Genomic DNA, 26,284 nt, shown 5'->3' with positions numbered 1-26,284 from the left:
GGCCCCACTGCATTGAGACTCTTATTTCTGTCTTGATTTCATGATCTCTTTTCGCATCGAGGGATAATTTACATACAGTAAAATTCACTCTCTAAGATTTAGTGTGAAGTTCTAGGAATTTGACTTTCTGTCCTGAAACTGCCCTACAACCAGATACAGAACACTTCCTTCACCCCAAATCACTCCTGGTGCCGCTTCACAGCCTCCCCTCCCGAGGCCCTTTCCTGAGGGCTCTCCCCCAGAATGTCAGGGAGAGCCCCGCGTGGAGCCCGTGGAGGCTGCCGTCACTCGGGGCTGTGGAGGTGGGTGCAGGTGGTGCTGACGCTGGTCCTGGGAAGGCTGCGGTTGTGAAAACCCTGTGTGGGTACTTGTGGGGGGACTGCTATGGAGACGTTTTGACTTGGTGAATTGGTTTAGCTGGGTGGCCAGTGACTCATTTGGAGGGTGAGCTGGAGTGCATTCACGCGGGGCTGCCACAGGAGGCAGAAATGACCGTCAGGCCTCAGTGGGCCGTGTCCAGAGAAACGGCCTGTCCCGTGGTGGGTCAGGGGAGGCAGGGAGCCGTCTCATCCTCAGGGCTCCTGACCCCAGGGGCTGTGGGTGCCGTGGGCGGGGTCTGAGGGGTCCCTGGGGGCAGCGCTGGAGCTCCCCAGTCCTAAGGATGGAGGCGCACAGCCCTCGGCAGGCACCTGCTGCTTCAGCCTAGGAAACAGACGTAAAACTGCGACCGTCAGCACATCTGTTGAAGACGCAGGATTCTGACCCAGATAATGAGCCATTTCACGAGTTAGGGAGGAAAACACAGAGGGCTTACGTAGTTTCTGAGAAGTGTGTGTGTGTGTAAGTTGCAGAGAAAACACTGGCAAATTCCTTTCCAAAATTAAATTGTAATTTCACATGAATGTGGTGGGTCAGGTTTAGAATCCCAGCGTTTTAAAAGAACAGAGAGCGTGGACTTGGGAGTGGGACCAGGTAGGTCTGAATTCCAGATGATCTGTTCAGTCGGCTTTTGGTCTTAAATATTAGCACCACCTCTCTGAACCTCTGTCTTCTCCTCTGTAAAATGGGCTTTCCGCTCCCTGCTTCCCAGCATTGCTTTGGGCCTGAATCGAGGTGCATTCCTGGAGCTGGGAGGGTCCTGGCACAGAGCAGGGGCTTAGAAGAGCCTTGGTCTTTAGGACGGCAGCCCGACGGCAGGCGAGGGCCCGTCCAGGCATCCCCTGTCTTCCTCTGAGCAGTTGCTGGCATCCTCTGTTCCTCTGAGAACACAGCCTCCCCGGCTCACCTGTGAGCGGCACACCTGACGTGCCCTTCCTCCAGTCCTGCTCCACCTTTCTGCCTCTGTTGACCCGTCAGCTGTGTGGGGAATGTCCCCGCCGCCCCTCCACCTCCTGCTCCTCTCCCAGTTCCCCAGGCTGGTCCGACCCCAGCACATAGTGGGGCCTCTGCACAGTGCTCCTGTCCAGCTCCCTTAATGCTGGCAGCCGGGGTGAGAGCGGAGAAAGCTCTCGTGCTCTCCTGGAGAGGACTTTTCTGTTGTTCTCCGTGGAAGACTTGCAGGGAGGGTGCTGTTAGCTGGTTGGAAATGCAAAGTTGTTTTTTTGCGCAGACCTGTCACAAAAGTAGAAGAGAAGATTCATGGAGTCAGTACAGAGAAGGAAGGAAGGTTCCAGGTGCTTACTAAATCCATCAGGTTTGCCCTTTCTTTGTTTTGAATCGATTTTTTGTTGGGAGCAGCTCCAGGGGACCACTGAATACATACAGATCAGTTCTACACTTTTTTGGTGGCCGAATGGGTGGCGCTTGGAAGGAGGTGGAACTGAGACGCAGCCCTTCTTTTGGCTGATCCACATTGCACCTGTGTGCACACACCTGCGAGCGCAGGTGGGCATTGGTTAATCTGTGTTCAGCCGGGAGAGGAAGGTTGTTTTTATCTTGTTTTTTGGGTCTTCCCCATTTCCTTGGATTACTTTTGAAATATTTTCTGAGCGCCTCTTTCCCTCCTGGTAGGAAAGCCCCCTTTCAAAGGTGGGTGGAGGGGGCAGGGAATGGTCACATGGTGGCAGGGGCGGGTGGGGAGTCTGTCCCTGTGGTCTCTACCCTTTAATGAGGCAAGAATGTCCACTCTATATTTTCTTCCTTCTGGTTCTTTTCCAGATGATAAACCTCCCTGGTGTGTCATTCAGCAGAAGTAATCAGTGCCATATTTATGTTTGTTTGATGTTTAACTAGACCCTAGCCACAGGGAAATCATTGCCAGACAGCGCACACGCTCCTTTTGAAAGGGGCCTTTGGTTCTGGTCGGTAGGGTGGGGGCTGAAGAAGGGGATGCAGAGAGAATGGTTCGTCCTGGGCTGGGACAGGCAAAGGCCATCTGCGTCAGCAGCTGAAAAGCTGTGGGATGCCAGGCAGGTCACTTCCCCATTCTGGGATCAGGGTCTTAATTTGCAGAATGAGATCCACTCCAGCTACCCAAGACATTCCAACTACCCTTTGAGCTGGAAGCACAAAGTTAAAACATGTCCTTTAAATATACAAAAAGATTCAAGGGGCAGATGAAACCAAACTCCACCTTCTAGAATTCTCCGTCCTTGCCCCCACACCCACCCCACAGCAGAGGCATCTTTGACAGCACTCTGAATTCCAGAGGGCGCAGAGCTTTGCAGCCCCAGCCTCCTTCAGCCGAGGGGGCTCACCCTCCCTGCTGGGGGCCGGTGGCCACAGTGGGACCCCAGCCACAGCCTCACTGGGGACCTCAGACCGGAATTTGGACTACATCAGTTCTCTGAAAATTCCTTTCTGCATCACCTTTCCAAACCCAGGCGATGTCATAAGGGGCACTCTGCCATCACTGAAATCAGGGAGTCCTTAAGAATTGACCGGAACCTTGGGGGCTTCACACACTGGGGGTGGGGCTCCTGTTTTGTTTTTTGTGGAAGGATCGGCCGTTGGCCATGCAGTGACCCCATGCCCCAAGACCCCCAGATGTTTCGTTCTGGATCGTGGCTCTTTTCCTTGTTCTTGCTGCGGTGTTCACAGGGGTCTCAGAAAACAAATCACCAGCCACGGTTGAGCAAGGTGGCCCTTTTCTACGTGCGCGCTTTAGAGGCAGGTGTGCTCCCGGCCTGCCCCTGCAGCTGTGTGGGTCTGACCAGGGAAGGCCAGTCTCACACATGGAAGGAGGAGACAGGAAGATGCGGTGTGGTTGGTATGTGCCCGCTGTATGCCAGGGCTCTGCCTCGCTCACTGTTGTACCCCCAGTCCTGGCCCCTGTGGCCAGACGGGCGATATTCAGACTTCCCTCGGGCCTCTGGCCTCGCTGCCTGCCCGATGGACATCGGGTGACCTCAGGTACTTCTCCAGTCTTGTTTTGTGGCGCCAGCGGGAGCATGAGGAGCATCGGCTGTCGCAGAGGCCGGGCTGGTGGTGGGCTGTGTACCCACTTGGGACAGATTGCTTTGATGTCTGAGGAGGAGGCCCTGCAAGTGGCCGAGGGCCCCGGCATCTCCACCTTCAGACCTTGTTGTTGGTGTGTTTTTGATTGGTTGGTTGTTTATAGTTTGTCTCCTATTATGGCAGCTGGGCATCTTTCCAAAATAGCTCCCCAGGTTTTGTCGTGTGAGAATAAGCTAGGACATTCAGCCTCTCAGTTACTCAGTGCCCACTCAGAGCCAGAGGCTGTTCCCCAATGCTGAGAATCCCACAGGAGCAAAGTGGAGCAAAACCCTGCCCTGCTGGAGCTGCGTCCTCGTGGAGGAGACGGTAGATGCACCTGCAGTGTATCTGAACACAGTTCCCTGCCACAGACAGACACCCAGCAGGGGACGCGTGGTTGGGGAAGGCCGCTCCAAGAGGTGAGGGAACGAGCCAGGACAGAGAGCAGTGGAGGCAGAGAACAGCACAAACAAAGGTCCAGGGGCAGGTGAGTGCCTGCTGTGGTCAGGGAGCAGCAGAGCGGGCAGGGAGGAAATGGGACCAGAGAGGGAATGCTGGGCCTGGTCCACCACGGAAAGAGCTTTTTGTAATTACGGCTGCCTTTACTAGGAGCCTATGACCTGAGTACTGTATATATAATCTCTCATTCTTATAATTGCATTGAAAGATAAGAATAATTATTCCACTTTATAAATAAAGAACCAGGGGCTTGAACAGTCTAAATGTCATGACCAGGAATGCAAAGAGTAAATGTAGAACGGGATCCCATCTGGAGGCTACGGGGGAATAAGGTGTCTCATTGTCCAAATGACAATCAGTCGAGTCCTTCCTCCTGCAGAGGATGCGGGGTAGGAGCAGTGGGTACCAGAGGCCCCTTCTTGTCCTCCCTCCAAGGCTGTCTTTCCTCCTCCAGAAGGTCACAGAGCATCGGTGCAGAGAGGGTGTCTGTGGAGGCCCCTGGACAGCCCCCTAGAGCCCCTGTGCCTTTGGGAACATCTGTGCTCCTACAAAGTGATTCAGAAGTTTGGACGGGTCTGTCTTGGGCATTCACTGAGTTGATTCATATTCTTTTCCTATAGATAGAATATTTTGGGGGGCATTTTCCGATGTAGAGAGTAGTCTGTGTGCGTAGTTTAGAAAAGTCCATGGTGGCATTTGGCTCTGTCCCATCGCTGTGCCCCTATGGAAGGTGCCCTGAGCTCGCCCAGGGCTGGGATTCCAGGTCCTCACCGCTCAGCACTGGGCCTCGCACCGAACCAGCACTGAGACAATGTAATTGTGCTGTCTTCAATGCATTTATTATTTTAAGATTTCTACTACTAACAAAAATGATAAGAATAGGATTAGTCATATCTCCCCAGCCAAGGGAATATGCTGTCCTTTACCATTTCATGGAGGCCTTTATGGACCGTTCTTAGCATGGGGCTAGCCACGGGACTCTCCCTCAAGATGAGTCACAAGCACTTTTGGGCAATGCCCTAATTTAAATTAGAAAATTTTGGTACAACTCGTTGGCTGTGTTTTTTTAAGTCATGTGCCAGTTCGTTTCGATTCAGATTTGGGGAGAAGGTCATGGAAGTCATCGATGCACAGTCTTCACAGCATGAACTCTCTTTCTAGAATTCATGGATCCCTCCCTGGCTGCGCCGCCCACTGGTCTGTCCTCTGGCCAGAAGGCCACCTGGGACTGGCGCTGCTCCGCCCTCCGTTGTGGTGGGGTGTGTGGTTCTCATGGAGCAGACACCATGGGTGAGAGCCGCACCCTCTCCTTCGCGCGCTCTGCAGAATGAAGAGAAAGATGTGATGCACCAGGTCTGGCAGGGGTTGGGTTTCCCTGTGACAGAGACTCTACCAGAAGTGGAGTTAAGCCGGTGTTTCCCCACGGCCGTAAAGACACTCTTCTGTGTGCTGTCTTTTAATCCCCATGTCAAACCTCCACGTGGAGCATGCCCACACCCTCATTTTACGTCTGGTGAGGTGAAGGTCAGGATGAACGTATGGGTTGGTGGCCTGAGGGCGGGTCGGGTACAAGCAGGATTTGAACTGGCACCTGTCTGATGCCTGAGCTGGCCTCCTGCACAAGCCAGCGCCGTCCTAAAGTGTGACCTAGTGACTCGCAGATGTGCGGCATTTTGCACTTTCACACCTGTAGAGGTGGCAGTTGCTGGACCTGTGACTCAGGGCAGTCTTTGCGGGATCCTCCTGTCTGACCTGCCGAGCTCTCCCACAGGCCTTCCACTGCGCCCCTTCTGACCTGGCCCGGGGTCGCTCGCTGAGCCTTCAGAGCATCGGGACTCAACGCCACCTTGCTCGCAGGGGGGAGCGCTGACACAGGTCTCAGGGCGTGTGCTCTCCCGGTGCCCTCTGTGCAGGTCTGCAGTGCTGGGCGGCGGGGCCCGGGTGTCAGAGCCAATGGACCTGGGTTCTGTCCCCACCCCCACTGCCCAGCAGCTGCCTGACCTTGGGCAGGTTACTGAATTCATGAAGCCTCAGGTTTTTTCCTATAAAGAAGGAATAACAACGTCTAGTCTGCTAGGTAGGCCATACTATGAAAATCAGAGAAAATGTGCTAACTGCCTGCCATGTAAGAGGTGCTCAGTAAACCCCAGCTGTCTCAGACACCCTCACTGTGAATTACTCACCTGGCTGAATCCAGCACATACCCTTTGCCTAGCAGCTCAGTCACAGTTGCCTGTCTTGAAGCCTTGGCTTAAATACACTTTTTTGTCTATCAGTTCTCCCCCAGCCCTCCCATTAGGCTCTACTTTAGGATGAGGGTCGCTGAGGTGCCATACAGGACTGTACCCCACTGTTGGCCGCTCCCTGTAGCCATTTCTGTTCATGCCTCCCATTGGGTGCAGTTGAAATGAGGCAGCCTAGGGTCGTGCTTGCTCTCTGCACAGCACCCCGGAATACCCCACAGGTCTCAGCCCTGACCTGTCTCCTCAGCATTTTCAAAAAGGCCGGATACTGCTCACCGCGGCAGTGCACCCAGCACACCGGGGCTGGAGCCAGGTGCTCAGGGCAGGTTCCTCTGCTGGGATGCGTGGGCTCGGCCAAACAGCGTGGGTCACCTGTCAGCAGCTCCCTTGCTGTGGTATGCCTGCAATTTCACCTTCAGGAAAATAGAGGAAGGGGGGGGAGGCTGGGGCGGTGCTGACTGCAGGCTTCCCCCTGCCCGCCCATTGCTGCCTCTCCCAGCTCTTCACTGTGACCCGGGGGATTGTCCTTTGCCCTCAGCAGTTTGAGGCTCGGGATCCACTGAATGTGCAGCCAGAGCTCTAATTAATAATAGTAGCAGAGGGTTCTGCTCTTCCTGCCCACGTTTTTGTTTTCCTGACCGTCCTGACGTATGCAGATCAGTGCACAAAGATCTGCCTCAGGTGTTCAGTGTCCTGCCGTACGGCCATCGTGTACCTGCGGCTCAAAGATGCCGCATTAATGGGGAGGCCCGAGACCAGTTCCTCCGCTTTCTCTTTTCATTGAGTTACATATTTAGATTTTAGCAGGTCTCAGAAGGTTGAGAGGATGGCAGGCTCGTAAGTCAGATAGTCCCCTTAATAAGAATTTGCTACCCGGGCCTGTAGCAGAGGCCCAGTAGATGTTGACAGGTGTGTGAGTGGAAAGAAGCTCTCCCTTGTCTTATGTGCACAGTCTATTCTCGATTCTTGGGGATTTATGAGCTGAGCTGTGCTCAAATTCAAACTAACGATGAAATGAACAGTGAGCCCTTGGGGCAAGATGACTCCCATTATGAGAATACTCAAGAGTCTCTAAATGATGATTCTCCTTACATAAGAAGGTAGAAAGGGTTTTGATGCCTGAAGCTGTTTGATTATTCAAGTTGCTTATCATTGGCATTCACTTTGCTGACATATATAGAATTTGGGGTCCTAGAGGAGTGTGTGGCCCTAATTACCATAAGTTATCTGTTACGAATTCATTTATTTGTTTAGACTGATGCACCCACCCACTCCAAGAGCCCGAAGCCCCGTGTCATCCTTGACTTACAGTCTCTCTCCCGTTTTCTCCCCCACCAGTGCTGCACACTCAGGGCCCTGTCGACGGCAGTCTTTATGCCAAGGTGAGGAAGAAAAGCGCCTCGGATCCCAGCGTCCCAGGGGGTGCCCCGGCCATCCCAGCCAGCAGCCCAGACCACGGCGACCACACGCTTTCTGTCAGCAGCGACTCGGGCCACTCCACCGCCTCGGTGAGGACCGACAGGACAGAGGAGCATCTGGCTCCAGGACCCAAGAGGGGTCTGAGCCCCCAGGAGAAGGCTGAGTTGGATCAGCTGCTTAGTGGCTTTGGCCTAGAGGATTCTGGAAGCCCCCTCAAGGATATGACCGATGCTCACAGCAAGTACAGCGGGACACGCCATGTTGTGCCGGCCCAGGTCCATGTGAATGGAGACGCAACGCCGAAGGACCGGGAAACGGACATCCTGGACGACGAGATGCCCAGCCATGACCTGCACAGTGTGGACAGCATTGGGACCCTGTCCTCCTCGGAGGGGCACCAGTCGGCCCACCTGGGCCCCTTCACCTGCCACCAGAGCAGCCAGAATTCCCTCCTGTCTGATGGATTTGGCAGTGGCACTGGTGAAGATCAACACAGCACCCTTGCCCCAGACCTGGGCCTTGGTGTGGACACCCTGTATGAACGGGAGCGGGCTTTTGGGAGCCGCGAGCCCAAGCAGCCACAGCCTGTGCTCAGGAAGCCCTCCGTGTCCCCCCAGATGCCGGCCTATGGGCAGGGCAGCTACTCCACGCAGACCTGGGTGCGCCAGCAGCAGATGGTGGCCGCTCACCATTACAGCTTCGCCCCCGATGGGGACGCCAGGCTCAGCAGCCGTGGCCCAGCAGACAGTTCCATCCTAGCGCAGGCCCAGCCCAGGGTCCCAGTCACCCCTACCCGAGGGGCCAGCAGCAAAGTGGCTGTCCAGAGGGGCATAGGCCCCGGGCCACATGCCCCTGACACACAGCGTCCTCCTCCCGGCAAAGTGTTCAAGCCCAGGTTTCCAGATGTCAAAGTCATGAATGGGACTGGCCTGGAGCAGAGCGCAGACCCCTCCCCCGGCTCGCCCACCCTGGACATAGACCAGTCTATTGAGCAGCTCAACAGGCTGATCTTGGAGCTGGACCCCACCTTCGAGCCCATCCCCACCCACATAAACACACTGGGCGGCCAGACCAATGGCCCCGTGCCCCCGGACAGCATGGGAGGCGGGCTCCGCGCAAGTGGCCGCCTTCAGGACACCGGAGAAGGCCCGAGCAGGGCCCCTGCACGGCAAGGTGAGCTGGCGTTCCACCGGATGCATACTTACCTGCATCTGTGGTTTATGGAACAGGGCTTCATGGGAGAGTGCTGGGCTCTTCTCTGGGTCTAGAGGAGAGAATGAAGAGGACAGTTGGGCCCCTGGGCACAGCTTTGTGGGGACAGGGAAGTGACTGAGCATCCCAGTGTATAAGATAGCCGTAATCTGGCCACGCAGGGAGCCCAGAGGCTGTTCATGGGGCAACAGCTGTGCGAACCACAGGGTGGAGGAGCCTGTGAGTGGTGGAGGGTGGGCAGTAGGTAGGGTTGATCGGAGGAGCAGGTTCCCGTGGTGGGAAGTGCAGCAAGAATCCAGAGCCACAGGCCAGGCTCCAGGGCCCAGCAGTGGCCCCAGCATAGCGGGGTGCAGGCCTGGTGGGGGACCTTGTGTGCACCTCTGCAATAGTAGGGGCCGTGCTGACTCAGGGAGGCCAAGACTTTGAGGACCCTTCTTTCTAGGACTCAGTGGTTTGGAAACCAGGCCTGGGCCTTCCTGCCTGGCTGTGAGGCCTGGGAAGGCTGGAGGTGGCTGTAATAGATGGGCAGTGAGCTCTGGGTATACAGCTGCATGAACGTGGAGGGGTGTGTTGTGATTGGGTCTGTGACATGTTCTCTGTGTTGGGGAGGCATAGGCTGTGGCCCCTGCAGAGCTGGCCAGGTCGACTCGGGAGGACACCCGTCAGGCAGAGGGGGGCAGGAACAGAGTAGGGGTGTCTGGGTCAGGGAGTGGCGTGTAAAGGCTGCAGGGAGAATGTGTATCTAGAAGCTTCTGCAGGAAGAGCATGGGCTAGGCCCGACATCCAAGTCTGGGTGCCCCTGAGGTCTGGGGAGGTGGAGGCTGCGTTCTGGAGCCTGCGTGCTATCAGTCAGGGAACAGAACCCAGAGGCCACTTCAGGGCTGAGAGTGTGGTGTCCACATGAGGCCAGGCTCTCCTGTATTAGGGTGTCTGCCTCTGGGGCATCAGCTGGCTCCCAGGGCCCTGCTGTAAATGTGAAGACTGGAGAGATAATGAGGGAAGGGGCCCTGTCGCTTCCTCTGTCCTCCTGAGTGGGTGCCCGTTGTGCTAAGCTGGTAGTCTGATGGGAAAGACTGCCATTCGCATTGGCTTGTTCTCTGGGCCCCCTTCATCTACTTAAGCCCCCTTGGCTGCAGCAATGGCTCCATGTCTTGCAGTGGAGTTTCCGGAGCTGTCAGGAGGTGAGGTGGCCCACCCAAGGTTGTGTAGGTCTTATGCAGTAGAGCAGAAATCGGCCCCTGGGGCCTGCTCCCAGAGGCCCCACCCGCTTTGCAGCCAGATGGGGTGGATTTTAGACCTGCTCAGGTCTGGACGGCTAGGGCTACATGAGCTTTGCAGACTTTGGTCCTGCCATGCTATGTGTTGGCTGCCCTTGTGATTTTGGGTAAAGGACATAATCTCTGAATTTCTGTTCACTCCATCTGCTAAAAGAAACCCTATCACAGTGCCCGGCCGATGGAAGGGTGCAGGAAATGCTGGTCCACACGCACCTGTTGTGTACCTGGATCATAAGTGAGCAGTGTGACACTGGCTCCGCTGAATGTCATTAACTGGGAGTTGAAAGCAGCTAAGAGTCTCCCGTGAGTAGATGATGACTCTACCAGCTGGCCGCAGACCAGCAATAACAGTAGCAATGAAGGAGTGCTGGGTCGGGGTCTGAGGATTCGGATGAACTCATCAAACACATTCAGGAAATTCTGAGTTTAAAAAAGATTGCAGGGGAATAAACCTGTCCACGTTCTCTCTCTTAGCACATGATTACCTCACCAAATCTACTTAAAAGAAGTTACTTAGAATAATTAAAATCAGAAGTTTTTTCTCCTGGATTAAAATCTCCTCTGAGATCTGGAAGACGTTGGAGGCGTCCGAGTGTATGTGGGAAAAAGGATTGCAAGGCTTGGGTTGCCATCTGATGGCTTCTCTAGGTTAATATGTTTTCCAGTTGGCAGAATTCAATTTTTAGTGATTCCTAGTTCTTGCTGCAGTAAAACGCAAAGCAAGAGGTTTTAGAAAGTCATTGACTGCTTCACCCTCCTGTTGACCATCCTTAAATTACTCGAAAACTCATCACTTTAATTACTGGAATTTTGATTTTGATTTTAGATCATTTCTAGTTTCTTTCATTATAAAAATACCAACATTTTTGAAATTAAAGAACTTAAGTACTTCAACAGTAGACTAGCAAAATACAGTGCATGTTTGGTTATTCATCATGCAAATTCAATTAAAGTATTTTTAATCTAGTCTTCATTTTTGACAGGAATCATAGGCCTTTTGTCGGATTTTTTTTTTTTTTTTTGGTGAGGAAGATTTGCCCTGACCCAACATCTATTGCCAATCCTGCTCTTTTTTTGCTTGAGGAACATTATCCCTGAGCCGACATTGTGCCAGTCCTCCTCTATTTTTTGTATGTGGGATGCCTGCAAAGCATAGCTGATTAAGTGGAGTAGATCCGTGCCCGGGATCTGAACCCGTGAATCCCGGACCACCAAAGTAGATCGTGCAAAACTTTAACCACTTGGCCACAGAGCCAACCCCATTTTTGTTGTTTTCTTATATACTGTTAGAATTATAGTGATGTCAAGAGATCAGATATAAGCAAACTGGATACTAATCTTCAGAGACCTTTTTGAAATTTAGAAATGAGCTTCTGGTAGGAAGCCTGTTACAGAAGCTGTCCCAGAGCAGTGGTCGGCTAATACTGAGGTGGCTCGTGCCGTTGGGGCTGGGGCAGCACAAGCCGCATCCTTCTGTCCTTCTGCCCTGAGCTTGGCTTTCAGTTGCAGAGTGAGCTTCCTGCTTAGGTAAGTGCCAGGCTGAGAAGGCAGCAGGCCTTTGAGACTCCCACCACGTAAAGAATCTGGACAGTGTCGAAGCGTGCCCAGAGCAGCCTACAAGCAGGCTTTTGGCTCTTGTTCCAGGACATTTTGTCTTGATAGAAATACCATCAAAAGAATGCTCACGTCTGTAGCTCTTGGCCACTGGAATTGCGGAGGGAAGGGCACTTCCTTCCCTCCCTGGCAGGTATAGGGAACACTGGAACGCATTTGATTTTTAAAATGTAAATGTCAGCATTTACATCTCTCAGTTGGAAAAGGCTAGGAAAAAAATCAGTAGATGGCAGGGAAAGTCATAAAAGTGTGGTCGTTATTTAACTGATTCTGAGTGTGGGAACATTTCAGAAGGTTTGGGGATGCTGGAAACCTGTGCCTTGAAGATGTTCCAGATCCCCAGCACATATCACCCCTTACATCGGGGAGGCCAGGGCTGCCCAGCTAAGCTGGTCCACATGTGGCTGTTAGTCTACTGTGCTGAGCAGGAAGGGCCGGCAAGTCTGAAAGGCTCCATGGCATGCCCAGGAGAGTTGCCATCACCCCACAGATGCATTGTCCATGTCTGGGTGCCTGAGGCTTGGGCCCACTGACATGGGGAGTGTCCGACCACAGCCACCTCGAGTCTTGCTCACAAATGAGAAATGAGCTGGAAAGTTCTAAGACATTTGATTTTCTAAGTGAGACTCTCCCTGGCCAGTCTCGCATCTTCTCCCAGATGCAGGCTGCTGCATAGTGTCTCAATTCTGGCTGTCGATAAAGGTTTGCCACAGAGACCTCAGTTAGTAAAATCCTTCCCTCTTCATAGATTGTGGCCTGATTTTGAGAAAGAGCACCAGTTACCTGGTGGTGGGGAGTTGGGAACCGTATTTCCTGGAGCTCCTCCTGGGCACTGCCGCATGTCCTGTGCAGCTCGCATTGCACCAGCTCTGCAGGCAACAGCATGCCCACCATGGATCTGGTATTTTTGAGATGAAAATGATAGGTGAAGGCTGAGCATTTTCTAAGCACATCTCCTTCATATCAGCATCATAATGATAATGGTGAGGATGGTGGTGGTGATGATGGTGATGGTGGTAGTAATGATGGTGATAGTAGCGATGGTGATGGTAATGATGGTGATAGTGGTGATGGTGATGATGGTAGTGATGGTGGTAATGATGGTGATGACAGTGATGGTAGTGATGATAGTGATGCTCACAATGATGGTGATGGTTGTGATGATGATGGTGGTAATGGTGATGATGCTGATGGTGATGATGATGATGGTAGTGATGGTGGTGATGATGGTGATGATGATGGTATTGATGGTGATGATGGTGTGATAGTGATGATTGTAATGGTGATGATGGTGGTGATGATGATGATGATGGTGATGATGATGTTGGTGATGATGATGTTGGTGATGATGACAGTGACGGCCATGATGATTTTAAGCACTGCCACTCTTAGTGCCCGTGCTGTTCCAGGCATCATGTTGGAGCTTGTCCGCATCACCCCTGGCCTTCATGCCTACCATGATGTGTAAACAGAGTTTCCGTCTATCTGACTGTACATCTCACGGCTGTGCTATTATTCCACTAAATGCAGGCTCTGCCACCAGCCAGAAAAATCCCTCAAGGGCAGTTCTAGTGACTTATTCATTTTGTTTCCTGGAACATGGTAATGTTTGTAAATAGAGGGGGCGTGGTGCAGGTGGAAGTGCAAATGACTGTCCAAGGACTCATGTTACTTTGTTGAATGGGCACAGGGACCTTAGTGAGTTTTATCACAGGACGGTTTAGGGAGCCCATCCCCACCCACAAGACAAGAGAGAGGCCTTCCAGAAGTGAGCTCTTAGAAAGCTTTGAGCAACCTTATAAAATGGGGTGAGGGGGCATTTTGCTCCCTGCAGGCACTCAGTGCCTTTATGGCTCCTGTGCTCTGGTCCGACACGAGACTGGCCTTCAGCCTGGGGCCTTCTGGGCATTGCTGTGGCCTTATGCTGTCCCCCCACCCCCAGGTCTCCCAGCTGCACTGTGCTAGGGAGAGCCAGGGCCAAGGCGTGTGGAAGTGCAAGTATATTCAAGGACTGGGAATCCAGGTGCAGGGCAGAAGAGGGAAGAAGGGAATGAGATGAGACAGAAGGCTTGCCCTGTAGGATTTCCTCGATTCCCCAAGGCTGCAGACTCGGAAGGTTGAGGTGACCTGAGCATCACCCAGAGCAGCAGGAGCCCAGCCTTCCCTGTACCCCCACAATGTGCTACAAGGTCCCTCCCTCCACCTCTGAGGCTCTGTATTCCTGCTGGGCTGTGCCTCCAGAGGCTCTGGGCAGAGGCACTGGGCTTCACAAAAACACGAGGCTCTCCCAGGTTCACCTGTGCTCAAGGCACTCCTGCTTCCTCTCCTTGAATGAGAGCAAGGATGATGTCCGTTTCACAGAGAGGAAGCTCGTGGTCAGAGAGGGCGGGTAACTCAGACTCAGAACCGGGCTGTGGTCTCTTTCTACAGAACCATTCTGTGTTAGTTCTTAGGTATTTTCAGGGAGAGTGTCCACCTCAGTCACACTTGCTATAGACCGTGTGGTGTGGGGACATGTTGAGCAGACAGCAAAGGACACAGGGTTGTCATTCAGAGTCAGAGTCCCACACTTAGGGCTTTTCCTCATTGTCCTTTTTCCCTGCAAAGACAAGATGACCATTTGCAGACCAGTGCTGTTGGTCCTGTGTCCAGGTGGCAGACAGACTTGACACTCCCTGCAGGAGCCAGTGGCAGAGCACACAGGGCCGGCAACTCTGTCCTTCACAGGAGAGGACTTTGCAGGCACCATGTATGGCAACTGCCAGTGATCCGAGTAATATGAGGGTGAAGAATAATTTCCACTGGTTTCTCCTGGAAAACCTGAAATGCTCACTCTTTGGTGATATGTTGTATTTCGGTTTTGGTGTGTTTCAAACAGTGAGGGTGGTATGGGCACGGGTATGGGCACTTTCTTTAGATGGGAGGTACTGTGCTCGCCAGTGTAATGCAACCTGTGTTTGGGTTCGTTCACATCCTTTTCAAATCTCTAACAGAATAGAGCTTAAGGAAATGTGTCAGTACCTCTTTAGTTAGGAGTACATTTTAGTTCTTCATTGGAAGATGAAAAAGTTATAGAGGTCTGTTGCACAACGATGTGAATATACTTACCACTACTGAACAGTATACTTAAAAATGGTCAGGATGGTAATTAGAATGGCATGTGTTTTTTGCACAATAAAAAAAAAATGTAGTTTTTTAAAGCCTACAAAAATTTCTTAATTGATCTGCTTTGTATATATATTTGCATCCCTTGGGGTTTATAAAGTCATGGACTCCTGTATGTGCGTCTGTCTACCTGACTCTCTCTCCCCCCTTAAACCTCCCTCTGTCCCCTCCTTCCTTCCATTCAGGGGGGTCCTGATTACAGTTACAGAAGGGGTTCACGGGCTGTGGTTAAAATTTCTGGCAGCCTGCTCTGCTCATGGTCCCTGAACCCAGCTAATCTAACTCTGACTTCACACTTGACCTCTCACTGTCCACTTAAACCCCCGTTCCTCTCAGCTGCCCAGCAGCCAGGCCTGTTCCCGCTGAACAAGATGGTGAGCATCTGTGGGTTTGTGAAAGCATGCTGGATCCCATTGGTGTCACCATGGAAACTCTGGATGATGTAGTTTTGAACTTGACCAAGAGCACCTGGGTTCAGGCTGCATTCAGTCCCACCCAGCTGCAGGACACTGAGGTGCTCGGGACGCACAGGAGCAGGTTCCACCTGGCACAGCATCTCCCTCAGAGAGCCCACGGAGGACTGGCCTCTCATTCAGTGGCCTCTGCCTGTCGGGGACTCTCTGGGTGATGGTGGCTCAGCCCAGGGTCCCCTTCTCTCTGAGACGCCTCCCCTGACCACCTACCCTTCCCCACAGGCCCAACGCTTCCTGCCACCTCCCTGGACAGCCCAGAACTATGATTGTCCATCTCTCTTCCTTTGTCTCCCAGCCAGCCCTGAGCTCCTGGAAAGCGGAAGGAACCGGGAATTAGAGGAGGGACTTCCTTATACCCAAGACTACAGGAAACCAGGATAAAGGAGGTTGGGGAGTGAGGGCCAGCAAGCCAAGGCCAAGGGCGCTGGTGATGCCTCCATGAAGGACTCCAGCCCTCTGTTCACTGCCACATGCACAACCCGGCTTCCTCCATCAGTGAGCTCCTGGCACTGGAGATTAATGGTGAGGTGGGACGTTCATGTGCCTTGAGAGCTCTAGAAAGAGGTTCCTGCCAGGAGTCAGGACTGGCCATGGTCCACCAGGCCCTGTCAAACTGATGTTTTAAGACCGTGAACAGCGATAGACCATACCATGTGCAAGTGCGTGTTCAGTAACTGAGCCAGCTCCCTGCACTACAGAGAGCTCTGTGTGCTTCAATTTGGAAGAGATTTCAGAATGAAAAATACACGGTTGCCAGGGGGAACTGTTGTTGCAATCTCTTCCTTTAATTTCATAAAACCAAATTTGAAATTGGGGAGTTGATGAGTCAGTTTCATTTGCTCCAGCAACCCTTACTCCAAAAACAGGCAGATTTGGGTGCCCCACGTGGTCACCATGACAGGCACCTCCGGACGTTCCTGAGAGTCCCAGGGGTGCGGACGCGGAGGTGCCGTGTGTCCGCAGAGGCCACTGCCTGCTGGACTGCGGCCACGGTTCCCCCCCTTCTCAGGCCCCAGTTCTCTTTTATAACATATAATTTCAGGCGCTATCTTCACTATCCTGAAACCAAAGTCATGGCTAATATAAACTGCTTAACCACATATTTTTGAGGACAATCTGTATAACATCCTAAAACTAAAATGTTAAAGGAGAAATACAAAGACAGCAATTTAAGATAACGTTCATTTCAAGGTGAAAACCCTCGGGCAGGCCACTCTAGGAAACAAAAATCACTCCCTCGAATCTTTTTTATTGTGGAAAAAGGCACCTAACGTAAAATTTACCGTTTTAACAATTTTAAGTGTACAGTTCACTGGCGTTAAGTACCTTTACAATGTTGTGTGGCAATCACCACTATCTATTTCCAGATGTTTTCATCTTCCCCGAAGGAAACCTGGTCCCACTAGCAGTAGCCCCAACCCCCTCTGCTAGCCCCTGGCTGCCCCTAATCTGCTGTCTGTCTTTATGGATTTGACTCTTCTGGGCATTTCACATAAACAGGATCATATGATATGTGGCCTTTTGAGTCTTGCTTCTTTAACTCAGCGTAGTGTTTTCCAGGCTCATCCATGTTGTAGTGAGTGTGGGAGCTTCATTCCTGTTTAAGGCTGAATGGTATCCCACTGTGTGGATAGCTTCCTCTGGGGATGGAACTTGGGCTGCTCCGCCTTTCGTCGTTGTGAATAGTGCTGCTGTGAACATTCATGGGAGCTTATTTGTTTGAACACCTGTTTTCAGTTCTTTGGCATATATAGACAGGAGTGGAACTGCTGGGCCGTGTGGCGATTCCTTAACTTGCTGAGGAACCACCCTCTCAGACGTGGAAAGTCTTCGGAAGGCTTGGGAGACCCGCTGGCCTGTGGCGTGGGTGCATCGTTTCCGGAAGGTCTGCGTTGCGTGCACTGGAGAACAAGCTGGTCCGCACAGACATGATCCCCCAACGCACACACGCCGTCCTCTCCAGGGGACGTGCTGGTCTAATTTAGCTAGTCCAAGGGTGGATGGGGAGAGAGAGGTTACGGCATCTCCGGCCGGGACGGGCTGGCAATCTCGGCTCTCTCAGCTTCTGTCTGGAAGTCTTGTGCGTCATTCCTCCTGTGGCCTCGCCTACCTGCAGCGCCATCCACAAACGGGCCCAGAAGGTGGGCAACCCTAGTGACCTTCCTGGGTCACATTGTGTAAACACTGCAGTTGCTGAAAGATGACATGTTTGAAGGGAAGGCCAGTAAGATCAAGTGATCTGGGGCGGGGAAGGTAATAAAAAAAAAGGAAAAGAAATTCACATAAGCAAAAAGGAGTGGAAGCCGGGCGCCAGCCCCTGCTGTCGGTGTCTCAGGGTAGTAGTCGTGTGTGAGAGTGGTGGTCTTGCCTCTTGGTTGCCGTGAGGCTTTTTACATCTGTGCTTTAAATTACAGCTTATTTTGAGTAGAATATGGGAACATTACTAAAATTTCTCACATTGGAAGGATATACTTCCTAGCTTTTTGGACATATCAGTCCCCTTTTAAGTTTGTCTTTTTAGAGGAAAGCCTACCTCCTAACCCAGCACTTCACCGTTTCCCAGTGGAAAGGATTTTCAGGTTTGCAGTCCCAAAGATGGGCTTCCCTTATGTGGCCTCTTGGTGTCCTTCTGCCAGAGCCCTGTTCCCACAGGCTCTCCTGACTTGGATCGGCTCAGAGAGGGCGGAAAGAGGGTGGCCTAGAGGCGAGGTCCCTGCTGCTGAGGGCGGCTCTCACTGAGCTCTTGAGCAGCTGTCAACTCTCAGACTGAGACTTCTCACAGATGTCACCCAGCTCTTCGAGAATATAGCCTGCAGGTGGAAGGGTCTGGAGAATCAATCCCTATTTCAGTTTGGGGGGGAGGAGCTCCTTAAGTCATTCTGGGAACATTTAAGCTGAGCAGAGTGTTTAGACTTGCCGTTTCATTGTCACGCTGTCCTCTCTCCTTTTCCATGCTCTCTTTGGAAGATGTGCATGTTTATCTGAATGAGCTGAAACCAAGAGGCCTCAAACTAACTATGGAGCAGTGTTTGGCGATGGTTTTTGCTCCTAGGAATGCAGGGGAATTTCCAGGACCCACTGTGCATACCTCTGTGACTCAGGACTTCATTCTTATATGATCGTATAAAGATAAATAAATAGCTTAGGGCACTTCACCTTCTAGTGCCCAGAGAGAAGGCAAAGGTCACGTTCTAGGAGGTCATGAGTTTCTGTCTACTCTTCAGAGCGGGTGTTTGCCACCCTGGCTGCACAGTGCAGTCACCTGGGAACTTTACAAAACGCAGATGCCAAACGTGCAGAGCTTCCGCCTCCAGAGGGTCGGGTTGAATTGGCCTGGGTTGCGGCCCGCACGTCAGGATTATTTTAAATGCTCCCCACGTGTGTAACTCCAGTGGGAGTCCAGGGTGGAGACCTGCCACGGTTCTCGAGCTTGTTTGTGTGTTGGAAACACCAGGGAGTCTTCAGAAATGCTGCCTCCCGGGCCTCATTCCAACGGGTTCTAACTTCACAGGTAAAAGGTGAGGCCAAGAGTCGAGATTTTTAATGCGATGCTAATGTACAGCCAAGTTTGAGAACCGCTGTCTTATGTTTGTGGGTCTAACTCGTGTGCCCCAGTCACCTGGAGGGCTCACTCATCAGTGGGCACAGCAAACAGAACTCCTGCCCCCCGTGGTTCTGATGCAACTTGAAATTGCGATCCTGCTCAGAACTTGCAAGACAGATGGTGTCGTGCGCCAGGGTCCTGGGTGGAGACTCCTGGTGTGGGCCCCACTGTGGGTCCCGGCTTAATTTCCACAGGCAGAGCAGATGCTGTGACCCACCTCTGGGTCCTCAGTTCTTCATTTGTGAACGGGATCAGATCAGCAGTCACCCCGATGGATCTGAATCCCCCTACTGTAGTACCGGGAGAAACGAGTACTCCACTGACCGTGTCACTGCCCACTCTCCATTAGGCCACTTGTTTGGGAGTTTAGTGTATTTAGGAACAGGTGCAGAGTTGCCACGGAGCTTCTGGGTTTTTTAAATACAGTTTTCTAGTGAGCGATCTGAGAAAGTCACCTCCCACACCTCAGTCAGTTCAGCGGTAAATTGGCGACCACAGTGCTTACCTCCCAGGTCAGGCTGAATTCAGTCCTGGGTTCGAAGTGGTTGAGGGGCACCCACAATCTTGGTCTGAGTCCCTCACCCCTCCAGGGCTTATCAGGGCAGCTGAGTGCCCCCATAAGAGGACTAGCTGTCCTGCTCTGTCCTCAGAGCACCCTCCAATTTCCCTGTTCTAGCCCTCACTCCATCCTCCCATGTGGCCCCTTTAAGGTCACAGCCACCATAGACTGGGTGTCCTGGGGCCAAGGCCCCGTTCAGTCCTCCTCCTAGCACAGCTGCCCGGCCTGATCACAGCAGGGCTCTGTCCCTACGTGTGGCCTGAATGACCAAATGACTGAGAATTGCTTGTCTCCTGGGCTCAGTGAGCTCCTGCATCCCACAGTGACTCTGAGGCCCCCCAAGGCCTGGCCACGACTGAGGTGACATCTGAATAGCCCACTGGCTGGCTGTACTTAGTGTTAGCAAGTGTCCTTTCTCTGTCCTTGACCTCAGCCCCACGAGTGAATTAACTGAAAGTGTTACAATGAGGAGATGCACTGGTCTCTGGGAGTGGCAGTGAGATGGGCACCTGGGGACAGGTGCCACATTACAACTGGGTAGGCAGGTCTCGAGGACTCGAGTGAGGGGTGTCTGGTGGTGGGAGGAAAGGAGACCAATCTAAAGACATCTGAATGCCCAGCATAGGGACTGGCCAGGTATGGGCTGCATCTAGTTGTGTGGCCGTTGCAGAGACCATGTCACAGTGTCACATGTTGGTGGAAAAAGCAGGTCACTGGGATGAGACTGGCATGCAACATTCTGTAAAGGAAGAGCCGTCCCAGATGGACCCTCCCTGGAGAGCCTGGCAGAGGGGATGAGCTAGGTTTGTATGTGGACATGTGGGTCCCCAGGGGTTTGCTAGCTCAGTGGTCCTAGGTTGCCATGTTTTCTGCACTGACTCTTACAGCCGCTGTGACTGTGAGGGGCAAGGGTCCTGGACCCTCTTCTGCTGACTTGGCAGCAGCGGGAAGCAGGTGCATGCAGCACCTGGACCTTGTGGGGAGCAGTGGGTGCACCTGGGGCTCCAGCAGCCCTTTGCCTGCAGAAGGCCCATGGGGAGCCTGGGGCTTTGTGCTCCTTTCCCAGAAGGGAGCCTGCACCGTGGAACAACTGGACTGAGAGGGCGGTTGGCTGAGACACCTGCAGGTGCCCCTGAGGGGACGCTGGCCCACTGTCACAGTCACACTGCCTTAGCTCCCTGAGTCTCTGCTGCTTTCATTCCATCTCCTCTTGTCCTAGATTTGGCTTCTTCACTAAAAAGGAGAAATACGGTCATGGCCAGATTGATGGAACGGTTTTTAAATACAGTTCAGAGAATAGGTTTAAAGTATTTCTTTATTGAAGTCATCAGGTACTGCGCTGTTCAGATGGCCCGGTCTCACCAGATTATAGTTGTGTCTTTACTGTAATCGTGAGCCAGTTTTTGGTGTCCCTCAGGTTCTTTTTGGCTCATCTGACTAGAAGTTACTGATAGAGGGCCTTACCTCCCACATGTGTGGGAGAGGGCAGGCATCCTGGGAGGGGGAAGGGTGCACGGGAGGGGAGGGGACTTGTGAGAAAGAGGAGGGGTCTTGTGGGAGGGGAGGGGTGGCAGGAGGCAGAGGTGCTGGCCTTGACCAAGGTGCTAGAAGCCCTGTGGACATGGGTGTGGAACGGCAGGGGTGGTGGGAGAGGCCCCCGGTGGTCCCACCCAGGATGGTGGAGGGGCAGTGGGAGCACAGCCCTGGGGACTCTGCAGACTGTGAGGGAAGGGATGGGGCGTCATTGTTGAAGTTAAGTAAAGCTTAACTAATGGCTTTAAACTTTTAAGTTACTCTCTTCAGCAATGCTCACGAGGTAAGCCTGAGTGTGGAGAAAGAGATGTGAACAGTATCTTCATTGGGATCCAGGACTGGTTCGCAGAGCTTCTTTCTAGGCCCTGGGGCTCCAGGCTAGCTTGATTTTCTCCTAAATATTTTTGTGTATTTTCCAAATTTTCGACAATAACATACATTATTTTTACAATCAATCAGAAAAAAGTAGTCCTAAAAACTCCAAACCCATAATAAGTCACTTTGGAGAGAGAGGGTTGGGGATAGCGGTTTAGCAACCGCTATTGTTCCTTCTGGTAGAATTTGGAAGTCAGTGCCTCTCAGCACTGGGCTCCTAGCAGGTGGTTCAGGCTCACCTGCTCTCCCACCTCCTTACCTCTCAGCACTGGGCCCCTAACCTGTGACCTGGACCTCACCTGTTCTCCCCACCTGCTCACCTCTCAGCACGGTCTCCTAGCAGGTGGCCCAGGCTCACCTGTTCTCTCTCACCTCCTGCCCTCTCAGCACTGAGCTCCTAGCAGGTGGCCCAGGCTCACCTGTTCTCCTGCCTCCTCACCTCTCAAAGCTCTCTGACTTCACAAAGTGCACTGAGTCCTCAGAGCTCAGTACAGATGAACCTTGGAGCTGAGTGAAACCGATCCTTGCCCTCACCTGGTGGGACTGGTGGCCGCTGCTCAGAAAGGAAACTGCAGAGCCTTCCACGGCAGAAGTGCAGAGATAAGGCACTTGCTGTTTACACAGTCCTTCTCTAGAGGGGTAAACATAGATCTTGGTAGTCAGGGCAACCAGAGATGGCAAATCAGGTGCCACATGGAAACATCTGTGCAGCCACCGGCTCCCACAGGCCACCCCATCTGCTTTTGAGGGGTACCTTTGATCCCACCTGCCTCTGCCTACCTAGAGCCCCCTGGACGAGGAGCACTCGAAGTTCCTGTGGCAGCTTCAGTGTGAGACAGCTCTCAGCGCAGGTGAACTTGTGGTGCCTAGAGACGAAATGTCTGCCTCCCTGCTGTTGGGAGGCTCCGGTCCTTCTGCCCTGCTGCTACGCATGGGGGCCCTGACATCAGTCTGCGAGATGGCAGGGCTTGTGCACACCTGAGGTCCAGCCCAGGGCCCCGCTGCACTGGGCATCTCCACGGGGGTCACCAGCAAGCCTCTTCTTGAGTTCCCTAGAGGTGGGCTGGTCAGAGCCCTGGGCGGGCCCTGTGCAGGGTCCTGTGCCAAATGCAGCTGGAGGTGTCAGCCAGCAGCTCCCGAGGAGAAGAAAGCCTTTGGCAGCACCTGCCTGCTCCCAGCCCCTGCAAATGATCCATGGACCAACTCCCCAAGATCGAGATGCTGGTGATTCCTCCTCAGCTTAGAGGAAGACCAGGATGGAAAGTGACGCCCAAGAACACTCAGGGCCCCTGGTTTTCTGTTAGCGCCTCCCGACCAGTGGGAAAGAGCTTGTTTTACACGGAGGTGAGGTGCTCCAGAAACAGGGCAGTGAGGCTGGTCTGAGAGGTGAGCTGCCTCCCTGGTATCGAGAACACAAGCATAAATGTGTGCGCCGTCTGGGGCAGAGTGAGTCGGGGCAGCGTGCAGCTGTGGGCTGTGCTGGAGCACCGAGGGGGTGTGTGAGAGAGTGTTTATGACCTATTGAGAGAGTGTGTGTGAGATAGTGCGTGTAAGTCTTTGTCAGAGGTTGTGCGTGAGAGTGTGAATGTTTGCAAGAGACTTGTGAGAGAGTGGGAGTATTGTGTGAAAGTGTGTGTTTGTGAGAGACTGTGAGTATGAGTGGATGTGTGTGAATGAGTTTGTGATAGTGTAAGAAAGTGTGTTTGTGAGAGACGGAGTATGAGAATGTATGAGTATGTATGAGTATGTGAATGTTGTGTTAGAGTGTGAAATTATGAGAGTGTGTGTGAACGAGTGTGTGTGTGTAAGTGTGTGTAACTTTGCAAGAGGTTGTGTGAGAGTGTGAATGTGTGTGAATGAGTGCATTTGTGTGTTGTGTTAAAGTATGAGAGACTATATGTGTGAGAGACTGTGATGAGAATGTGTGAGTATTGTGGGAAAGTGGGTATGAGTGTGTGTTTGTGAGAGACTGAGAATGTGTGAGAGTGTGTGAGAGATTATATGTGTGAGACAGTGCGAGTGTGAGAGAGAGGGAACTGGGGCAGGTGTTCAATTACTCTCACCCTTGGCCTGTCGAGGGTGCCCTTTGAAATATTGTGTCCTCCTTGTTGCAAAAAGAAGGAAGAACCTTCTGGAATCCCGCTCAGAGCTGCATCTGGAAAGTGGGACCTGTCCTAGCAAACTTTTGCTGCCGGGCCCTCCAGGTCTCCCTTGCTCCTTCTTCTCACACGGGGCAGACGTGGGCGGCTGTGTCCTGGCTGCCGTCGGGGTCTGCCCTGGTGCTGGTGGTGGTTGTGTGGGGCCGCACTGGTGGAATGTTCTGGGTGCTGGACTTGGCATCAGGGACCCGGGTGGAATTCTGGTCACTGCTGCATGTGCTGTTACCTTTTGTAACCTTGGACCCATCCTGGAAGCAGCTCTTAAGGTCCTTTGTCTGAAGAACAGAATCAAGGCCTCGCTGGGCAAGGCCTGCCTTGGGCCTTTGCTGAATGACGAGGAGTGTGAGCGCAGGCAGCGCCGTGCGTGCGTCTCAGCCTCCCCGAGACACAGTCCGGCTCTCCCTAACGACTCCACCCGGCTTGTCTCTGAGCATGCTGGCGCAGAAAAGCGTGTCCCACAGGGCTTCCTCTTATCTCATGAGGCGATCTGGCCACCAGACATGGTGCACTTAGAACGAAAAGTTTGTTGATCAAACTCGTGAGTTTGTGGATCTAAGCATGGAAAGTAATACGAGCACAGAATGAGCGAAGCATGTAGGGGGATTCGGTACAGGCAGCACAGAGTAAGACAATGTAAAGAAACCTTGTTCTTCCTAAAGACAATCCGTATCTTATTTCTCTAATATTAAAGGTATTATGTATTGTTAGTGAAAACTTTGGAAACTAGAGATAGTTACACAAAATATTAAAATTCCACAAACCCGAGAGAACCTCTTATAAACATTTTGGTTCATTTCTTTATTTTTAAAATAAAAATGAAGTCATACTATAAAGTACACATTCAGCCCTGTGCTCCAGAAGGAAGGTCCCTCTTTCTCAGCCCAGTGTCCCCTCCATCATCCATGTTAATCATTATTAATCCTTTAGGTGCTGACAGGACCACGAGGCTGTGTGGGCGGGCGGTGCCTCCCTGGGCCCGAGGGTGCTGTCTGCTCTGCAGAGTCTTTTTGAGGTGGAAGGGGATGTTGTTGCCTCCCTGGTTGACCCACCCGTTATTTGGCACCGCTGGGTGAGGAAAAGCGACCCAAAGGGGTATGCTTTGCATTTGTGGTTTTTCCGTCAGATGCACGGGGCCACAAGTCCTCACGTCTGTGACTTCCCATGTGGGGTAGGGCAGGTCCAGACCCAAGACCCCGTTTCCCTCGTGTGTAAAAATGACATGGTGCACCACTTTAATTTTGTGACTGCGGGATTTTCTGTGTGCGAGCGCATGCCCAGGCTTGGCCCAGGGCTGTCGTGAGGTAAGCCTCGCTCTCCTTTCTGCTCTCTTCCCTTGTCACTGCCACCGGGCAGCGGCTGGTGCATGCTCGCCCCTCCTGGCGCTGTGGCTGCATCTTACACCTGTCTCGTCTCTCCAGGAGTTTCACACTGGGATGCAGACAGTGCAGGAAAACTCTGCTGTCCACGACTGTGGTCTGAGAGGAGGGCAGGTCTGTCACCGGAGAGGCCTGGCCTCCTATGAGCCTGGTGCCTGTGTCTTTGCCTCTTTGGGAAGGGAAACCGTGTCCTGCGGGGTGAGAGACTTCTGTGCAGGTCACAGCCTGGAAACAGGGCCCCATGTCTTCTTGTGCATGTGCCCCTGATTCCATTCTCTCAGCGGTGGCCAAGCCCTGTTCTGGGGGCAGACCCTCAGCGCTGTCTGTGACCCCCTATGACCGTGCTCCTGCAGGCTCTGGAGCCATCCTCCTGCCTGTCCCAGCAGCTGGATTCTAAGTGCTGATCCGCGCAGAGGGTGGACCCTATAGCTGTGCTGGACCAGGTGCCGTGTTACCCAGGTTTCAGTGAGGGCACTTGATAATAAGGACACTTTATAGGAGAGACTTCTAAGGGAAGACATGTCTATCTGTTGTCTTAATTTATGCCTGACAGAGAGAGAAAATCTAGAAACTGCTGAATGGCTGCATTCAGTCGGGACGGTTCGGGGGCCACTCAGGGCGGCTGTTCCAGGGCCTCATCTCGGGGAAGCCTGGGCGGAGGCTACTTGTCCGCTCTGCATCAGCTACAGGACACACCACGTTCCCGCTGCTCTGACGCAGAAGCATTAAAGGAGACTTTGAAGAGAGTTTAAAAAGTCTAGGGCTCCTGCTCAGAACCTCCTTTTTCAGTTCCGCGTATTCCCTTTGGGACCCTGGTCCCATCTGGACGTATTTGTACAGAGGTGCCTTTGCAGAGCACCCACGAGGCCGTGCTGGCTGGTTTTAAACTAATGAGCGACCGCGCACTGCAAGGGGCCTTGGTTCTGAAGCACACTGGTTCAAAGGTCAGGGCTGAGGTCACAGTGCGTTGATGTCTGCGTCCTGGTCCCCTTCCCCAGGCCAGGGGGCAGGGTTTCAGGGAACACATCCTCACCCTCTGCACCTTTCTGGGGCTTCACGTTGTGCAGTGCGTTGGTGTGGTGTCACTGTCATTTGCAGTAAAACACGTTTATTACCTTGCACGTTGAACAGAAGCAATATACATCCCCGTCCCCAAAATCCCTTCTCCAGAAGGAAGGCTTACAAGCAGTGTGGCTTCTGGATTTCTCGAGTGTGATGGCCAAGGTTGTCACTGAGCCCCCAGTGCACAATTACGGGGGGATGCCTTTTGGGTGGGCGATTTCTCTGGATGAAGCGCTCGGGGCTCTGTGTTACCCCACAGCCTTTGTGGAATGGGGCAGGGCTCCAGCCCTCAGGGGTCAGGCTCCACAGCCTCCTCCTT

General features: G+C 52.8%; 1 protein-coding gene and 1 long non-coding RNA gene across 27 annotated transcripts in view; one reads left to right on the top strand and one right to left on the bottom strand.

Annotated features, from left to right (window-relative positions):
- TNS3 (tensin 3) overlaps positions 1–26,284 on the top strand; it is a 260,591-nt gene that overhangs the window by 170,327 nt on the left and 63,980 nt on the right. For all 26 annotated transcript variants that reach the window (XM_023639034.2, XM_023639038.2, XM_023639036.2 and 23 more), the window contains one exon: positions 7,476–8,729. In XM_023639034.2, coding sequence (XP_023494802.1) covers positions 7,476–8,729 — 1,254 coding nt within the window. The remainder of the gene's footprint in view (positions 1–7,475; positions 8,730–26,284) is intronic.
- LOC111773145 (uncharacterized) lies at positions 872–2,787 on the bottom strand. Its single transcript, XR_002807368.2, has 2 exons — positions 2,573–2,787; positions 872–1,611 (listed from the first exon to the last, which is right to left on the bottom strand). It is a non-coding gene; the product is annotated as an uncharacterized lncRNA (long non-coding RNA).

Source organism: Equus caballus, chromosome 4 (assembly GCF_041296265.1).
Source record: "Equus caballus isolate H_3958 breed thoroughbred chromosome 4, TB-T2T, whole genome shotgun sequence".
NCBI lineage: Eukaryota > Metazoa > Chordata > Mammalia > Perissodactyla > Equidae > Equus > Equus caballus.
This window is presented reverse-complemented; position numbering and strand designations above follow the sequence as displayed.